At 37.0% G+C, this 18124-nt stretch overlaps 3 protein-coding genes and 1 pseudogene across 3 annotated transcripts; 3 read left to right on the forward strand and 1 right to left on the reverse strand.

The window, feature by feature from the left end:
• The first annotated feature begins 1096 nt into the window (after nucleotides 1-1096).
• On the forward strand, nucleotides 1097-2665 carry LOC132302387 (actin cytoskeleton-regulatory complex protein sla1). The gene has a single exon (XM_059799219.1). The coding sequence runs from the start codon at nucleotides 1441-1443 to the stop codon at nucleotides 2479-2481; it is 1041 nt and encodes a 346-aa protein (XP_059655202.1). The 5' UTR covers nucleotides 1097-1440; the 3' UTR covers nucleotides 2482-2665.
• A 4210-nt stretch (nucleotides 2666-6875) lies between these two features.
• On the reverse strand, nucleotides 6876-7627 carry LOC132302388 (protein TRI1-like; annotated as a pseudogene).
• Nucleotides 7628-10528: 2901 nt separating this feature from the next.
• Nucleotides 10529-14254, forward strand: LOC132304374 (L-gulonolactone oxidase 3). Its single transcript, XM_059802027.1, has 3 exons — nucleotides 10529-11274; nucleotides 12470-12725; nucleotides 13283-14254. The coding sequence occupies exons 1-3, from the start codon at nucleotides 10603-10605 to the stop codon at nucleotides 14110-14112; spliced, it is 1758 nt and encodes a 585-aa protein (XP_059658010.1). The 5' UTR covers nucleotides 10529-10602; the 3' UTR covers nucleotides 14113-14254.
• Nucleotides 14255-15730: 1476 nt separating this feature from the next.
• Nucleotides 15731-17861, forward strand: LOC132305496 (protein tesmin/TSO1-like CXC 6). Its single transcript, XM_059803132.1, has 2 exons — nucleotides 15731-16330; nucleotides 17750-17861. Exons 1-2 carry the CDS (start codon nucleotides 16008-16010, stop codon nucleotides 17859-17861), a joined length of 435 nt encoding a protein of 144 aa, XP_059659115.1. The 5' UTR covers nucleotides 15731-16007.
• The last annotated feature ends 263 nt before the right edge of the window (nucleotides 17862-18124 follow it).

An 18124-nucleotide genomic window follows, 5' to 3' on the forward strand; every position in this document is an offset into this window, starting at 1 on the left:
TATATATATATATGCTCTTATATTTAGTTGAAGAAAATATAGGGTGAAATGCATTAAATCACTCTAGCATTTTGTAGTAACTTCCCTTTAAAAACACTCCCGGGGTATTTTTTTTATTTTTTATCCAAAAATATCCCTACTAACTCGGGGAATGGGGTGTTTAAAATTTTTTAAATTTGGTCAAAATCCAAAATTAACCTATCCTAAGTCACACAATTAGTTTAAATTGGTGTCGCTCTCACGTTCCGTGTGTATTTTCGTTTTGATTTCTATTCGGTGTGACTTAAATTTTTTCACTTTCGCACACCTGCTCCCGCTTTATGTGAGATCTAAAAATCATAAATAGACTAGTAATATGGTGTCTATTGTCCAAGATCAGGACCAACTTAGTTCACCATCAGTGGCCCCAATATAGATTTGAATCTGTTGCACGTGTATATTGTTGGAGGCAACAAATAGTCATTTTAAAAGTGGGGCTTTTGAAGTAGGTGGGCCAAGTGGATACCAAACCCATAACCTGAAAGGGGACTGGGCCGTCAAAATATTGTGATGAATAAATGAATCGTCCAGAGACGGCCCATTTGCAAAAGGGGAAAGCTCATGTTTGGGCCCTCAGCCCGCAGCCCAATTGAGCAAAGTACCCATTCAAAAACGGTACAGAAGTTTTCTACGAAAAAGAGGAATTATCCATCAAAGGAAAAGAGAAAAATATGGACAAATCTGAAGAAAAAACTTTAACCAGTGATATGGTATGATTGGTTTTATCTATTGAAATATATGCATTCTTGAGGAGATAAATTGGCTGATAACACCGGTGACATGATACTCGTGTGATGCAAGAAAATTTATAAATCTTTGATATATAGTCCATTGAAATAGATACATTCATGATAAAATACATTGGCCGATAACACCGATGATATGGTACTTGTCGTGCACAGAAGAATTTCACCAAACCTTGACGCCATCTAAAGACCCAAAACCCTATAATCCTCTTAGGGTAGCGATTAGCGAAAAACCAAACCCATTTTTTGTGCACCTCATCACAACTACTTCGAGCCCTCTATTTTTTTACCTTGGGATCATGTAAAAAAAATTAAAAAAACCAAATATATTTGAAATTAAAAGGAAGGTCGAGTCAATATAACAGTTACATATCTTTATTAAGAATTCAATTTCATTTTCAACAAAATAATGTCTTGCAAATAGAATTTTCAAATAAAAAGCTTATCCAAATGATTGATGTAGTTGCAGCAAGTACGTAGTAAAAAACCAATACACCATCTCACATTCTCACTCCTCCCAGGCATACTGTCTCTCTCTCCTCTCTCTCTCTCTCTCTCTCTCTCTCCTACCGTCATGCTGTAGCACTTCTACAAATTAGTCTGAAGCAAGGAAGCCACACCATCTCTCTCTTTAAGGCGCCAAGAGATCGATATCATGAAAACACATCAACCAAAGCTCAAAACCACACCAGGTCCACTCTTCTCCTGTGGTTTCTTCCGCCATTGTACTCAAACCGTCCTCAGTCCCACCACCTCTAACCCCCCAACCCTTCCTCCACCGGAATCTGACCCACCACCACCTCCTCCTCCGCCACATCCTTCTGACCCACTACCCCAACAACCTCCACACGCAGAATCAGAGTCCTCTTCCTCCTCAAACACCTCCCAGAGTTTCACTCAGTGGAGATTCCCGCTCTCAAACTCGCCCATCTCACACCACCCACACCCACCGACGGAATCTGACGTACTTTTGAATTCCCGGTCTGACCCACCTCCGCAAACCACCCACCAGTCTGACCCGCCGCGGCCGTTGCCGGCGCTTTCAACCACCAACCTCCAGGAGCTCTTCCACGTGGCGGAGCTCGAACTCAGTTCCGAGTCGCACTCGGACAGGGTGAAGGCGCTTTACATGCTGGAGCGGTCACTGGTCCCGAACCCGCCCGCGGCCGTGGACGGCGGCGAGGGGATGTGTCCGGCGGCGGTGATGAAGTGGGTGGTGGGGTATTTGAAGGAAAGGGAAGGGGCAAAACCGGCAACGAAGATCTTGCTGGCGCTTTGTCTGGCGGAGGGGAACAGACACGTGGCGGTGGAGGCGGGTGCGGTGGCGGGGGTGGTGGAGGCGCTGGCGGACCTAGAGGGTGCGGCGGCGGAGAGGGCGCTGGCGGCGCTGGAGCTGCTTTGCATGGTGGCGGAGGGGGCGGCAGAGGTGAGGGCCCACGCGCTGGCAGTGCCGATGTTGGTGCAGGTGATGGGGAAGATGGCGGGAAGGGGGAAGGAGTATGCCATCAGCGTCTTGGCGGTGATTTACAGTGGTGAGTCAGGCGAAGGGGTGGCGGCGCCGCCGGAGCAGGTGGCGCGTGCGGTGGTGCTGGCGTTGCAAGGTGACTGTACTGCCAGAGGGAGGAGAAAAGGGGCCCAGCTTCTGAAGACTCTGGAGGAGAATGAACGACCAGATTTGACCCAGGAAGAAAAATAGACGGCTGTGATTGGTCATGGTTGTAGTCAAAGGACCAATAAACCTACGTGTTGTTGATATCTCAAAGACCATGACATGTTTATGTTATGTTAGGGCTCTGTACTTCACTTTCACATGTACAAAATGTTAGCCTTTAATTAGAAGAGTTTGTTTATATATTGTTTAGTTTATGGACCTAAAATAAGTCTGATGATATTAACAAAAGTTGTTATTTTACTATTTTGCCCTTAAGTGTTTTTTTTTTTTTTATATATCTTTAACTTTAAATATAGAAAATAAATATTGCGAGGGTAAATTAGAAGAATTTTGAAATTCTAATTTACTAATTCATAAATATTTTTGATCTTCTTGCACAGCGATAAAGTTGTTTTCTATATGATATTGTAGTTTTTTAATTACCATTTCAAATAATTTTTCTTAATGGATATCACTCTCCTTTGAATGTTTTTTTTTTTTTAATAAAATATATGTTTCGATAGTCCAATGATTAGTATATCGGTGATTTTTTGCACCTTCTAATTTAATTTTTAACTCATTTTATCTTATTAAAAAAAAAATTTATATTTCGTGAGTGTTCTAATTTAAATTTTTATTATTTACTCCTTAATTTTACCGTTCCATACGCATTCTTTTTCTCTCGGACGAGGAGAAACCAAGTTGGGGGTTGTATGTCAGATCCACGTGTGGTGGTGAAAACGATACACACATAATTGATAGTCACATGAGTGTGTCAGGCCTCAGATTTTGGGTATATGAGGGCAAAAGTATAGTTAATGAAGTCAGAAAAAAGCCTGTTTCATAATAAAGGTCATAGTCAGAATGTGGGCCAAGGGCACCCTTATAAGGCTAATAGATCTTGGCCCAATCAAATTTTCCTGCCTTTTTTAGTTAGTGGGCTTCTATAAAAATTTTATTTTTAATAAGCCCATGATCTTTATTAGTGAATTGAAGTCACGGCCTCCTTGGGCAACAGGCAAATGATTCTTCATTTTGTAGAGTCTGATGCTGAGATCGAAAGTCGGACAATTACAAATGAGTTAAACATGTTCGAACTCTTGAACTATTTATCATTATTTTTGATGACACATTCATATTTTACTTTTCACCATTTTTACTCCACTTAAATTTTTTAATAACTGAAATGACCAAAAAAAAATCCTTAAAAGTGGAGTGCAATTATAACTTTTTTAATACAGTGTTATGATTGTGAATATGTTTTGGAAGGGTAACTATGTCATTTTCTGTGCAAGTGACAAAAAAAAGAGAAGAAGAAGGTGGAGTACAGTATCATCACCCTGTTGATATTAAGGAGAATTTCATGCTCATTGCAACTTAGACCATACATAGGGGGACAGTTTTTTACCAATCAAATCAATCTACTCTCAATACTTGGCAGTCCTTTAGTACAAGGGTAAAGTGTAATAAACCGCTTGTATTATCAGGCAATTGCACAAAACCCCTCTCAATTAAGCATTGCCCCTGAACTATTAAAAAATTACATCTAAGGACAAAATTAAAAATCACCATGATCAGAGTTAACCAGAAATAGAAGATTACCATTTTACCCTATGATCAAACGACGCTGTTTAATTACTTTGTTAGATGTTGTGGCTGATGTGTCAAAATTCAATCTTAATAATCAATACGAATCTGTCAGCACATCACCATATATATCACAAAAACTATCTAACACACTACTTCATGTTAGCAGCCAAACGCCTCCTTACGCTTTTTCTCTCTCTACTCTGTCCCTCTGTACGATATCCTTATTCGGCGACGGATGAATTACCCACCAATCGCAACCTCTGTCAATTGAACCAGCCAACGACAATCATCGGCGACAATCGCCGCCGACTCTGGATATTTTGATTAGAACCTGATTTGGGGGAGTGAAGCTTTGGATTTTGCCGAACGTCCATCAATCGACCTACAACTCTCTTTATCTTATCTCTCTCCCACAATAATCCTAAATCTGGATTTTCACAACTGAGTAATTAACTTCTCCTTGTAAAACTTTGCGACGAGCAACCACTTCACAAACAAAACGCCGGCTGCGACACCAATTGGAGAACTTGAATTTGGAAAAGAATATAATGGTGATCCGTGGTCTAGCTTCTTAAAAAGCCACTATTCAACTATATATATATATATATTGCGATAGTGACGGTAGGCCATGAAAAGTGCCCTCTGTTGAGTGGTGGTGAGGGGAGGCGATATTGCGCCGGCTTCGGTGCCGGTGAAGAGAGAAAATTTGGAGGCACGTCAAAGAAAGAAGCAAATAGCCGATTTTGAAAAATCAGGAAAAAGATTATTAATTTTGGGGTTAAATGCAAAAAACCCCCTTGAACTATTGGGGTTTTGCAAGAAACCCCCCTGAACTACAAAAAACCCCCCTAAACTATTGTTTTGTTGCAATTCACCCCATCAGGTCACCGGAAAAGGCAAAAGACAATTCCGCCCTTACTATGACCTAGGATAGTGCTACACTAGTAGCCAAACAGAGTACTGGGATATATTATGCATATATATGGTATATCATATATGCCTCTGCAAACCCAGAAGGGGAAAGTACTGTAGCCGCGGGGACGACGATGAGGATTTGCCGGAGGAACGGCGGTGAGCTCGGCTGGTTCATCTCTTCATTCGCGAATTGGTGGGTCGCTTCAGCTCTCCGATGCAAGTCATCTAAAACTTGGGGTAGCCGGAGTTAATCGCTGAAGGTTCTGGGTCTGTCTCAAACGCAATCTTGCGGTTCCCTGAAGCTTTTCCGATAAAGGTCGTTGAAGCTTTTCTGATAGAGGTCGCTGAAGCTTTTCTGATTGATTGAATGTTTATGCTCTTCAGGTTTGGTCGCCGTCTATATGGAGGTATCAGTTGGGTCTTCAATGGAACTCTAGTTCAGTTCATACAGCTTCGATTCGGAGCTCGCCGGCTTCAATGGACGCTGCTGCTGCTCGGAGCTCGCCGGACTGGATGGGTTGTTGTAACTCTGCACATGTCTTCATCTTCGGTTGGGCCGGTGATACTCAGAGCTTCCCACCGATGGCCATAGAGTTTGAAGCCGGGTATGGAAAAATCAATATCTGGCAGTGGTTTGTTTATTGGAGGCTTGGAGCTGTTGCAATCTGGTATGGGTATGATTGTGGGTGTAGGAACAAAACAAACCCAGTACAAATTATTAAAAAAAATAAGAAAATAAATAAATTTAAACAAACCTCTGCAACTTTGTTGTTTTAAACAAACCCAGTACATATTGTTAGAAAGATTTCAAAAAATTTAACTTTTTAAGTATTTGATTGGACTGGTATAGACCATTTAATCGATCAGCAGATTCATCACAATAGAAAAAAATTTGTAAGCTTTAATGGAGAAGTTGAATTGGTTATAATACACCATTAGAATATATATATATATATATATATATATATATATATATATATATATAATATCAATGAACTGTAACCCAACAGCTAATTAGAACTTTGATCCTTTAGATGATATGGAGGTCACTTTGACTCAAATCATGTAGTGTAAAAACACAATGTTGATGAGTCCTTGTAAACCCAGTTCTCAAATTGAGGGTTTGAAAACTGTATGCTCTCTTGTTTCCTCCTTAAATTCGTAGTGCAGGCATCACAGGGAAAGAAACTTACTACCATCTTGCAGTTAGGTTTGATGAAGAAGATAAACAGTGTTTGTAACTCTCTCTCTCTACATGTAATATATATAAAGTGATGAGGGTGTGTTTGAGTAATTGGGTGTAACAGTAAACTAAGGGTGTGTTTGGGTGTAATGTTCATAATAAGGGTAATATAGTCTTTTATGCTCATAAGGGCATTATGGCCATTAGGTATATATTGTGTGATCACGTGACTGCATGTGATGGTTTTAACGGCGAAATTCAACCGGCCGGTCGCCGGATGGAGCTATCTGCAACAAAAATTATAGTTCAGGGGGGTTTTTTGAAAATTTTGAAGTTCAGGGGGGTTTATTGCTGATTGGCTAATAGTTTAGGGGGTTTTTTTGCATTTAACCCTTAATTTTGTGATCGAAGGTGCAGATGAAGTGGATAGTATTTGAATTTTGTGAAGGGATCCATGAGATGGGTCTCAGGTCTGTGTAACTACATATATATATATATACATATCTATGACTTGTAAGACTGAAAAAGGGTTTTTTTTTTTACTCGTCACATTCAACACCATTGATGCATTTCTAGGAGAGCATCCCAATTCAAAGGGTGTGCTGCAAGTCCTGAGATGGAAATTTGAAGCAAAGCCAAACATGGGACAATGCCATCAAAACCATTATAAACATGCCAATAAGGTGTTCATGTAAACATCAAATAATAAAATACTAGCTAGGGCATAAATTCTTGCATCACAGAGCCTGTACAACAAAACACCAGATTCAGTAGTACTAAAAACGTTGCATTCAGAAGCCTACGCATTAATTAAGAAGCCCAAAAGGGGAAACTATTCCACAAAATCCAGAAAAGGGCAATGCCTGTGGATATAGGCAGACTTGAAAACCTTACCAAAAGCCTTACCGGTCTTCTCTCTATGAGCAATATTATCAGCTAGAAACTCTCATATACATAATTAAATCTAAAACCATCTCCTGCAGTTTGTTGATTTAAGAAAGTGAGGATTGATCAACCCGGCGATCTCAAGAAACCCAACACGCTCCTTCCCCGCAAATATACTCTTCAGCTTCTCATCACAGACTATGATCTTCATGTTTTCAGGTCCTGAAGGTTTTCCTGTTTGATGTAAGCCCAAATCTACTTGAGGGCTTGGGTGCGAGGGATCTCAGGGACGCCGCCAAGGAACGCTTGTATTTCCGGCGACACGCGGCGGAGCTTCATGATTCCTATCGGCTCCCGCTTCCCTGGAACAGTCGCCAGCTTCGACGCGGTGGCATAGGTAACCGTGCGCATTGTGCGCATGCTAACACGAGCAGGAGAAACAACTGGAGCTCCGACAAGCCGCAGAGACAAAGACGACAACTTGGAGAACGACGCCGTGTCGTCAACCAATACGGTAGAGAAAACCCCCAAAGAAATCGCCATTTTGAGGCCTTCGTAGCGATGGTGGTGTTGCCTTCTCTCTCTAGAAATTGGGGAGTGTGTGAAGTCATAGACTGAAACAGGTTGAAAGGGCTCAATTTGGGGATTTATTAAATAAGGGTAAAATTGTCATTTTAAAATTGTAGCATAGGCCACGTGCTCATTTCACGGACAGAACTTGCCGGAATAGTGTTGCTTGGGGTATATTGCAAAAATTGAAATAGTTTAGAGGGTTTATTGTAAAAATAGAAGTTCAGGGGGGTTTTTAGGAAGAGAGAGTAAAGTTTAGGGGAGTTTTTTGCACTTTACCCTTAGTATAATTATGTGTGTGTGTGTGCGAGAGAGAGAGAGAGAGAGAGAGAGAGATAGATTTTTATGTTTTTCTCTCTTTGTGTAACGGTGTAATAAATTTGAACAAATATTAATATAAATCAATTGAATCAATCGATTTATAGGGGTATAGAAGTAGACCTGTCAATAGAGCAGATCCTGATCCAGATCCGATTAGTCGGATATGGATTAAATAAAAAATTCGATAACCCGGTTACGATCCAAATCCGATAATCCGTTAACTTAACAAATCGGATAAGGATTATGCTGATCCGATCCGATAAAAATCCGATCCGATCCGATTGAGATTATATATATAAATAATTATTTATCAATAATTTTACACACATATATATATCAATACTCCTATTAGAATTGTACTAGAGGCAACCCAAAAATCCAAAATAATAACAATATTATATATAAATATTGTGGTGTTCTCATCTATATGTTAATAAATCTCTTAGTACACATACTAATAAAATCATACTCTTTATAATTATATATATTAGTAAATATTAATTTAATTCGATTTCGAATCCGATCCGATCCGAGTCCGAATTAAATAGGATATGGATTGGGACATTCAGTTCGAGAATCCGTTAATGATCTGAATCCGATAATCCATTTACTTAACAAATAAGATATGAATTTGATCGATCTGATCCAATCCGATTCATTGACAGATCTATGTAGAAATGTGTATCGGACTCAGGCATGGTTGTGTATTGGTTGAATGGGCCCTGAAGTGTTAGAGATGGATGGGGGTTTAACCACACCCACTCATGGTACAAAGTGTGCACTGCACACACACATGCAGGCGCAGAGAGAGCGAGAGGTGACTCAAAAAATATTTATTTTTCAGATGATTTGGTTTTGTGGAGATAAGTTTTAAAATTTTAAAGGTTTGTTTCGGGTATAGAAGTCAAAAGAAATACTTATATATAATGCCAAAACACATAAACTCCAAGACAAGCATCAAACTGGCATGTCTTTTAACGTAGCTGAAATTAGGTACATATTATTGAGCATGGCTATGATATATATGTTGACATTTTTTGTTAGATATATGTGCACCCAAAAAAAAATATCTTATATTTTTATTTTATTATATTATTACTTTTAAGCCAGTGAAATGTGTATTCTGTTCAATATATTATATAAATTATTATTTTATTTTTAAAAATAAAATAAAAATAAAAATAGAATAAATATTTAGCATTGTCTATGTATTGTACATGGTTCACACTTGCCGTCATAGTAACGGTATTAGTTATTAGTATAAATTGGCCGATATTTATATGGTTCGTAGTCATAATCGCGGTGTAATGGACTCAAACAAAATCAGTATAAATTAGTTGATATTTGAAAAAAGGTAGCAATTAATATCACGCCTAGATACATACCCGGTATCATATTTTTATCATAATTGAGTCCATATAAACCTAAAATTGAATAAAGAAACAAAGTAGGAAGGTGGTTCTTACATCTATAGTATAGCACACAAATCCCCAAAAGGTTACATATCTTTTATTATAATAATTTCTCTTCTCATGAGGTAAAGACTCTTTTATATAGGATAAAAAATAATGAGAATGAAAAGAGATAGATACAGGAAACAATATCAATACTAAAAAAAAATTTCCCCACAAATCCCTCCAATATTTACAATAAAAGGAAACATGGACAAAATCTATAACAATAGGGAAGAGCATTCGGAAGAATTTCCTCCATGACAGGATATAACTTACGACTTTAGTTGGTTAGGTGAAAACAGCTAGAAAATAAAGGAAACATAAGATTTTTAAATTTTTGTAGAGTTTGGATATATAGAAAGAAAAAACTAATGGAAAATTTTATTTCCATACTTGTTTATTTTCTTTCAAAACTTTTCATGCACAAAACACAAGGAAATAATTTTTTTGAGTGAAATGTTTGCCTTTTAATTTGACATTCCTATTTTACCCAATAGTGAAAAACAATTTCTTCCTTTATTTTTGTACTGGATTTCTAAGAGGCAAGTTCTCTGCAAAACTAACTTTTTCTTTGTTTTGTTTTGTTTTTTTTTTTTTTTTTTTTTCACCTTTCTTTATTTTTCCACAAATTCATATATAATTGGCAACAACAAAAAATAATTATATTATTAAATTTAATAATCCATTATTTTACTATTTCTTTGCTAAAAATGTACATCAATAAATACAAATTCATTTATTTATTAGTATTTAAAATTATAAGGGTAAATTTGTATTTTTAATCGATTTCTTTTTATTTTCATGCTATTCAAAATAATAAATTAATATTTTTTTACAATTTTCTTGAATAAATTTTCATTCTAACCAAATGCAAAAATAATTTTTTTTCTATTCACTTCACTTTTTTTTCATTTTATATATATATTTTTTTCTTGCTTATTTCTATGCAACTAAACGGGCTACTAGTCACTAGTCTTAAAAGTCTTCCCCACATTTTCAAGCGAACATGTATCTATTAGTAAATGATTCTTTTCCATGTATGTAATATATATATATATATATATATATATATATATATATATATAAACGTGTGTATGTATCTATCTTGGTGTACAATTCAAGCAACTTTTCTTCTCTCTCTCTAATCTCCCTTCAAAGCATTACCTTCCCTCCTTACCCCCAAATATGAGCCCCCAACAAACCATAGCCTAAATCACAAAAATTGAGCCAAAAACGAGTGTTAATTTGATGGCTAACCTTGGCCTCTGCCTCTGGTGGCTCCTTCACACCCTGCACTTGGCCACCACCATCCATGCCATGCCGCCACCGCCACCCGTCCAATGCAACCAAACCGGCTGCAATCTCTCCAACTCCTACGGTGTTTGGGGGGACAGAAAAGAATGCCATGTCCCAAACATCACTTATCCAACAACCCAAACAGAGCTTCTTTCAGCCATCGCCAATGCAAACAAGAACAAGCTCAAAGTCAAAGTAGTCACCAAATTTTCACACACCATCCCAAAACTGGCCTGCCCGACATCAATGTCCACAAATTCAATCCTAATTAGCACCGAAATGTACAATTCCGGTATTGAAGTTGATGTAAACAATCTGGTTGTGACAGCTGATGCCGGGGTGAGCCTCCGAGCGCTGATCGATAGGGTGGAGGAGGCGGGGCTGAGCTTGGTGGCTGCGCCGTATTGGGAGGGTGTCAGCGTGGCCGGAATGATTAGCACCGGGGCACACGGGAGCTCGTGGTGGGGGAAAGGAGGAGCCATTCATGATCATGTTGTAGGGATGAGCCTAATTGTTCCTGCAAAACAATCTGAAGGGTATGCGAAGGTTGTTAGATTGGAGGCTCATGATCCACTCCTCAATGCAGCAAAAGTTTCTTTGGGATTGTTGGGTGTTATCTCTAAGGTCAGTTCTATATATATGTGTGTGTGTGTGACATCAATATCACCCCTGGTTTAATTCAACCAAAATTGGTTTGTAGATAGTTGGATGTGTTGAAATTGATCAACTCAAATTTGAAATGTGACACTGAAATATGTATATATGTTTCTATATATGGAGATTAATTAATGAGACATCAATGTCACCTCATGATTAAATCAACCAAAATTGGTTTGCAGATGGTTGGATGTGTTGAAATTGATCAACTCAAAATTGAAATGTGACACTGAAATATATATATGTGGGTGTGTGTGAAGATTAAAGGATAAACTAATAAGAGCACGGGCAAGGAATCATTGCAATTTGTTGTTACTACTTACTAGCTAGCTGTATCTCATGCTGTGTGGCAAGCAAATCTAATGATGTAGTAGAATAGGGTAGATATAATAATTAATGCATGTAAGTGCAGGTAATGTGATGTAGAGAGGATATGACGATGAATATGGAGATTGTTTGGACCGCGTACAAATTTTCAGGATAATTTTGACGAGTCCATTTTGATCGAAAAAGACTCATTCTTGTTCAACATCAATCGGTCCAATGATTAATACTCATCATCTTTGCTTGTGATGTATGCTGTTTTACTGCCAAAATTCGTCCTTTAAGACTCCAAAATCGTTTTTTTAGTCATATAGGAAGATGGACCTTCTTCTTTTTTTTTTTTTTTTTTCCTTCCTTCTTACACACACATGCCTCCACTTAGGCTCGAACCTTGACATTCCTTTGGGAAGTTATGGCTACTGGCTTGTTGGTTATAGGAAGATGGTTTATTATTTAGGAATTTTTGTCGGAGGTTTAAACAGATTTAGATTCTTCGAATTTTGGAATTTGTTTGTTTTTTAGTGATTAGGAAATTTATCTTTTATGTTTTTTTAACTTTTAGAGACAGTTTTAGGATTTATTTCCTAATATAAATATATGTTCTGTAAAAGTAAATTTATTCATTCAATATCAAAATTAGTTTCTCTTAATTTTGTGGATTCAAAATCGTTCACTTATTCATTCTTTATAACTTCTGCTTCATTATCTAACCGTTGAATCATGTTGAATTCTCATTAAAATGAATTCACTATATTTGTCTTAAATTTCCTCTAATTCCAAATTCAAGGCACCAGATTTCCCAAAGACATATTAAAATCTGAAATGAATTGTATTGTAGGTGACATTCTCTTTGGAGAGAGGATTTAAGAGAAGCATAACCTATAATTTCACAGACGATGCTCGTATTGAGGATGAGTTCATGGACCATGCAACGAAACATGAGTTTGCAGACATTACATGGTATCCATCAAGACACACAGCTGTGTACAGATATGACGATAGAGTTCCTCTAGACACAACAGGAGATGGAGTAAATGACTTCCTAGGCTTCCAATCCAATTCTATTCTTGTCTCCAAATCAGTCAGAGCTGCAGGTTAATTTTGTCTCTTCCCTCCAATTTTTATCTTCCAATTCAACTTCTATAGATATATATATAACATTTAGATTATATTCTACAATGCACCATTGTGTTTGAACACTTGGATCATATTCTAAAATGCACCATTGTGTTTGAACATATTCTATAATGTAGCATTGTGCTTGAACATTTAGACCATATTAGGGTTTAGGGTTTAGGGTTTTGAAGATGAAAGCAGACATTTAGACCATATTAGGGTTTAGGGTTTAGGGTTTTGAAGATGAAAGCAGTGGAGACAGCGGTAATGTAGCATTGTGTTTGAACATTTAGATTATATTCTATAATGCAGCATTTTTTTCCCTGGTAAATCTATAATGTAGCATTGTGTTTGAGCATTCAGATTATATTAGGTAATGTAGTATTCTGTTTGAACACTTACATTATATTCTATAATGTAGCATTGTGTTTGAACATTTAGATTATATTCTACAGTGTAGCATTGTGTTTGAACGTTTAGATTGCATTCTATAATGTAGCATTGTGTTTGAACGTTTTTATATCTGAAAACACAGAGAAAGCACTGGAGAATGCAAGAAATGTCAATGGCAAATGCGCAATGGCGAATTCATTTATGGGATACAAGAAATTAATCGCTAACGGATTGAAGAACAATTTGATCTTCACTGGCTATCCAGTTGTAGGTTATCAAGGCAAAATGCAGACCTCTGGCTCTTGTTTATATTCTCCAACCACGAGAATCGATAGTGCTTGTTCCTGGGATCCAAGAATCAAAGGCCTATTCTTTTACGAGTCGACAGCAATTTTTCCCCCCCATAAGTTTGCAGATTTCCTTCGCGACGTGAGAAAATTGAGGGACTTGAAACCAGAGAATTTTTGTGGAATTGATATCTACAACGGGCTCCTAATACGTTTCATTAAGGCCTCGGGGGCGTATCTAGGCCAATCCGAGGACTCTGTGGTCGTGGACTTCAACTATTATCGCGCTGATGAGTCTTCAACTCCGAGGCTAAACCAAGATGTGTGGGAAGAAGTAGAGCAAATGGCATTCTTCAAGTATGAGGCTAAGCCACATTGGGCTAAAAACAGAAACTTGGCATTCTTGAATGTGCAGAAGAAGTACCCGAGTTTTAACAAGTTTGTGGCTGCAAAGAAGCAACTGGACCCTCAGAACATGTTTTCTAGCGAATGGTCGGATGAAATTTTGTTCGGGAGAGAGGCTAAAAAAGGCGACGGGTGTGCCTTGGAAGGACAGTGCATCTGTTCAGAAGACGGGCATTGCAGCCCGAGCAAAGGGTACTTGTGCCAACCAGGTCTTGTTTATAAAGAAGCTAGAGTCTGCAGGTACTCACAATCCTCCATGAGCATGACATACTACAAGTAAATTTTCATGTACATATATGAACAAAATCAAGTATTTACAGTGAAATCAGTTCAATTCTATTAGTGAACTATATGAATCATTAGAAAAAGTTGGAGCTAATAGTGAAATCTTGCTGTCAGAGCTCATTTTTTTGGTTTGGACTCATTTCATGTTTCCTACGTTGATTCATTGACTAATGGTGGCTCGGATACCTTTAGCTAGCCCAATGTAAGAGGCTCCCGTCATTCTGGGATTTGAATTCTCAAGGCCTTACTTTCCTATGGAGTATCGCAAAAGAAATTCCAAAGGTGAAAAATTGCAGTAATTCTGTTCAATTCAGCTCAATTACAATTTCTGTCAATTCCAACCATAGTATTTTTCTGATAACCGGGGTGTGCTGTGCTTTTAAACTAATCTATGGGACCATGCAAGATGAAAGTGCTTAGAAATTTATTTTTAGAGGATGCACATTGAAAATGATCAAATATATACGAGTATATATTTTTCTAACTAACATTGTAGCAAAATAAAAAACTAAAAAAATAGAAGTGCAATAATTAAGATTCAAATACTATGCCACTATTCTGAAAAATATGCAATAAAAAATTTTAAAATTTAAAATATGAACATTTAGGTTCTGTTTGTTTGGACTAAAATATTTTATTTTTTCAGGTAAAATATTTTCTTTTATTTTTATTTTTCGTTGTTTGGCAAAGGTTAGGTCGAGGTTGAGGCCGAGTCAATCTATTGGAGCGTGTAAAACAACTTGCAAAAAATTGATAAATAAGTTATTTTTACAACAACCAAACATCAGAAAACACAAAAAATAATTTACACTCAAACAAACAAACCAGTTGTTCATGAAATTAAAGTAAGCTTTTACAAACAAGAGAAAAAAATAATAAGAAGAACTTAGAAAAATGTTACTTCACATACATCATACTCGAGGGCAAAAATAAGAAATTTTAAGAAGAGATAACAAATAATAATAATAAAACAAAAGAAAAAGAAAATAAAAGGAAAAAGGAATTTGTACATTAGAAAAACTTTCTTAAGTTATTAAAATTACATGCCATTAAAATATTTCTCCATTTTTATATAGGTTAAATTACCTCATTGCTCAACTCGAGTCGATATATGAAAAAATATAAATTTGCTAAATTTCATAAAAAGTGAATGTAATTTATCTAATAATACTTGAAATAAATTATGAAAAAAAAATTCACATTCAGAAACATTATTGGATTGGATCAATCTAAAATCATGGATCAATCGGATTCCTATGAAATCGGATTATCGGATTGGTTTCCTATCAATATCCTAAACCTTATTCTCGAAAATGCCTTTTTCAAATTGGTTTCAATTCACAGTTCACATATCATCCGTATGACATCAAGACAACAAACCTGTACACGTGAATGATAGCACCATAAATCCCAAACACTTTGGCGCCAAAATTCCAATAATAATCTCCTACCAAACACGACCTTTCGGTACTCTCTTTTCACTCAGATTGGATTCTTAAATCTAACGGCTTACAACTGATTACCATTCTTTCACCGAATCCCAACCGTTCAACAAAATCTTTCAATTTAATCTGTCTGATAATTCTCCATCCCTCATCCAGCCGTCCATTATTTACAAAAATTGAATTTCAAAAGGTCCAAGAGGGAGTGAAGAGAACCCTCCTCAGCTCTCTCTCTCACCCAAAACCTAGTTAATCCGTCTTTACAAATTGATATTGCCAGATTCCGACCAGTCTTCAACGTTTCCGGCGACTATCAAAGCTCTTTGATGAACAATGTTTCTTATTTTAAGTTATTCCTAAGTAATCGAAAGCAAAATCGATTGTAATTTGAATTGTTTAATTTCGTTAAATGTATATAATTTATGGTTGTATTCGAGTTTGATGTGTAATGGAGCAAGGTGAACCTTCTGTGACGGAAATGGTGACAACAGCGGCCGATTTTCCGGCGAAAAAGCCCGCGAGACAACTCGATTTCACGGCAATGTGTAGAGCATCGACAAATGTGATATTGCCGGAGCATCCACAAGCGCAGTTACAGTCAAAATTGCTAGCATTAGCACAAAAATACCGACAACCACAACCAGGGGTTGAGCCGACGCAATTGGAACCACAACAGCGGCCTAAACAACCATCCCCGACCCCGACGGGGCCTCCGGCTGTGCAACCACAGTCTCGGAGGACGCTTCTGCCTCGGCCGACTTTCCAAGTGGTGTAAGTCTTTTTCTTTCTCGCTATTCTTGATCTTTGTTTCGGTAATTGCGACAACTTTCACACAAAAATATACATATTTCTCTTGTTGTTATGAATTGAATTTGTACAGATTGTTTGGTGTGAATCTAAATTTTTCGTGGGTGTTACGAAAACACGGTTGTACTGAACTGGAGTGACTATGGTGAGAAGAGATTAAAATCCATTATCAAGGGGTCAAAGTGTGTTACAAGAGCATTAACACCCCCCAAAAAAAAAAAATTTAATAACTGGTCTAGAACCTTACTTCCATGGTCTACAACACTTCAACTAAGTTAGCTTTGACTTTGTAATGAATTGTACCTTATAGTTCAAGTTCATTCACTGCATATATATACTGAAACCATGGAGAAAGCTGTCGGGTCTATCACTGTCTGAAGCATAAGCCGTATAACCCTTTCCATCATCAATTTTTATTTTTTTATTATATAAATTGTATGTAGTATTGACAGTAATGAGAAAATTCTCCGCTTGCAGAGGTAATGCTCCTTAAATCTACCCCTTCCCAAACCCCGCATTGGCGGGATTCTTATGCATTGGGTTTGCCCTTTTATCCATTTAAATTATTCGGACACACTTGTTACACCAATCCTTGTCATCTTGTAAGCTAGTAGTAGATAAAAATAAGGAAAGCATTTTCGCTGAAGCTTTGGGCAGCTTATTGACGAGTGAGAAGCTTTCTTTTTTTCTTTGACTACATCTTAAAACATTTCCTTTCTGGTGCAGCCGAAATAGAAACAATTAAAATGGAAATTGAAACTAGAATATTTTTAACTATGAAAACTATCTATACTGTGGTTTATTATGAAACATGGTATAGATTACCAGTGTAATTCTGTTTCACCTCTACGTTACATTAAACCAGCATGCTTAAAGGTACTATACTACTTCAGTCCTCACAAACATTTCTATGTCTTTTAAGAACTAAACAAGAACGTGGCTGGATGCAGTTGATTTGAGAGGAAATGCAAGGAAGTGATTGCTCTTAGTTGGTTCAAAGGTTTGGATCATGTATGATGCATCAAATAAACACCATTTAAAATATTTATTTACTTGTCTCTCATCTCTTTTACCAAAAGGTTAACAAACCTTGCCAATGGTAATGTTTGTTTGGTTTCCCTTTTAAATATATGTTCGATTAATTCTGATATTTGTTTATTTGACCTTTTTCTACTCACTTTGTGCTATTATATGTTCGGTTCATGTTGTTAATTGTTACGGGCTTCTTTGATTTCTTATTAAGTTATAGGTTTTTTAAATTTTGGTCTCTACATCTTTAACCATTTCTTCAGTCCCTTCACGCTAATGTTTGCTCGTTTCATGTTATTTTTACGTTAAATTATTCTTTTCTTTTATGTAACCTTTGCACACTTGCTTCATTAGCAAGACAGAATCTCCAAAATCACGACAACGATGTAGCGTTGAAGCAAGAGATGATACTCCAAAGAAGCAAAAGCAGTGTAATTGCAGAAATTCTCGTTGCTTGAAATTGTAAGTTCATTGAATCTCTGTTTGTGCTTTTTATTTTATTTTTTATTTTGCTCCTTTTGTATTAAGACTGCTTTAATTGTTGACTCTTTTTTGAATTTTTGCAACTTAGACCAGTTTCCATGGTTTTTTCATTGATTTGAATCCAACATGCACCTCATTGCATGTTCATTGAAGGAATCTTATAAAAGCTTGGCCACAGAAGGAATATAATTTTCTTATTGGTTTTACATGAATTCTTTCTCCTAAATAAGAATATTGTTAGACCTT

Source organism: Cornus florida, unplaced genomic scaffold (assembly GCF_030987335.1).
Source record: "Cornus florida cultivar Cherokee Brave unplaced genomic scaffold, ASM3098733v1 CherokeeBrave_3.0.0_Hap2_Chr04, whole genome shotgun sequence".
Lineage (NCBI taxonomy): Eukaryota > Viridiplantae > Streptophyta > Magnoliopsida > Cornales > Cornaceae > Cornus > Cornus florida.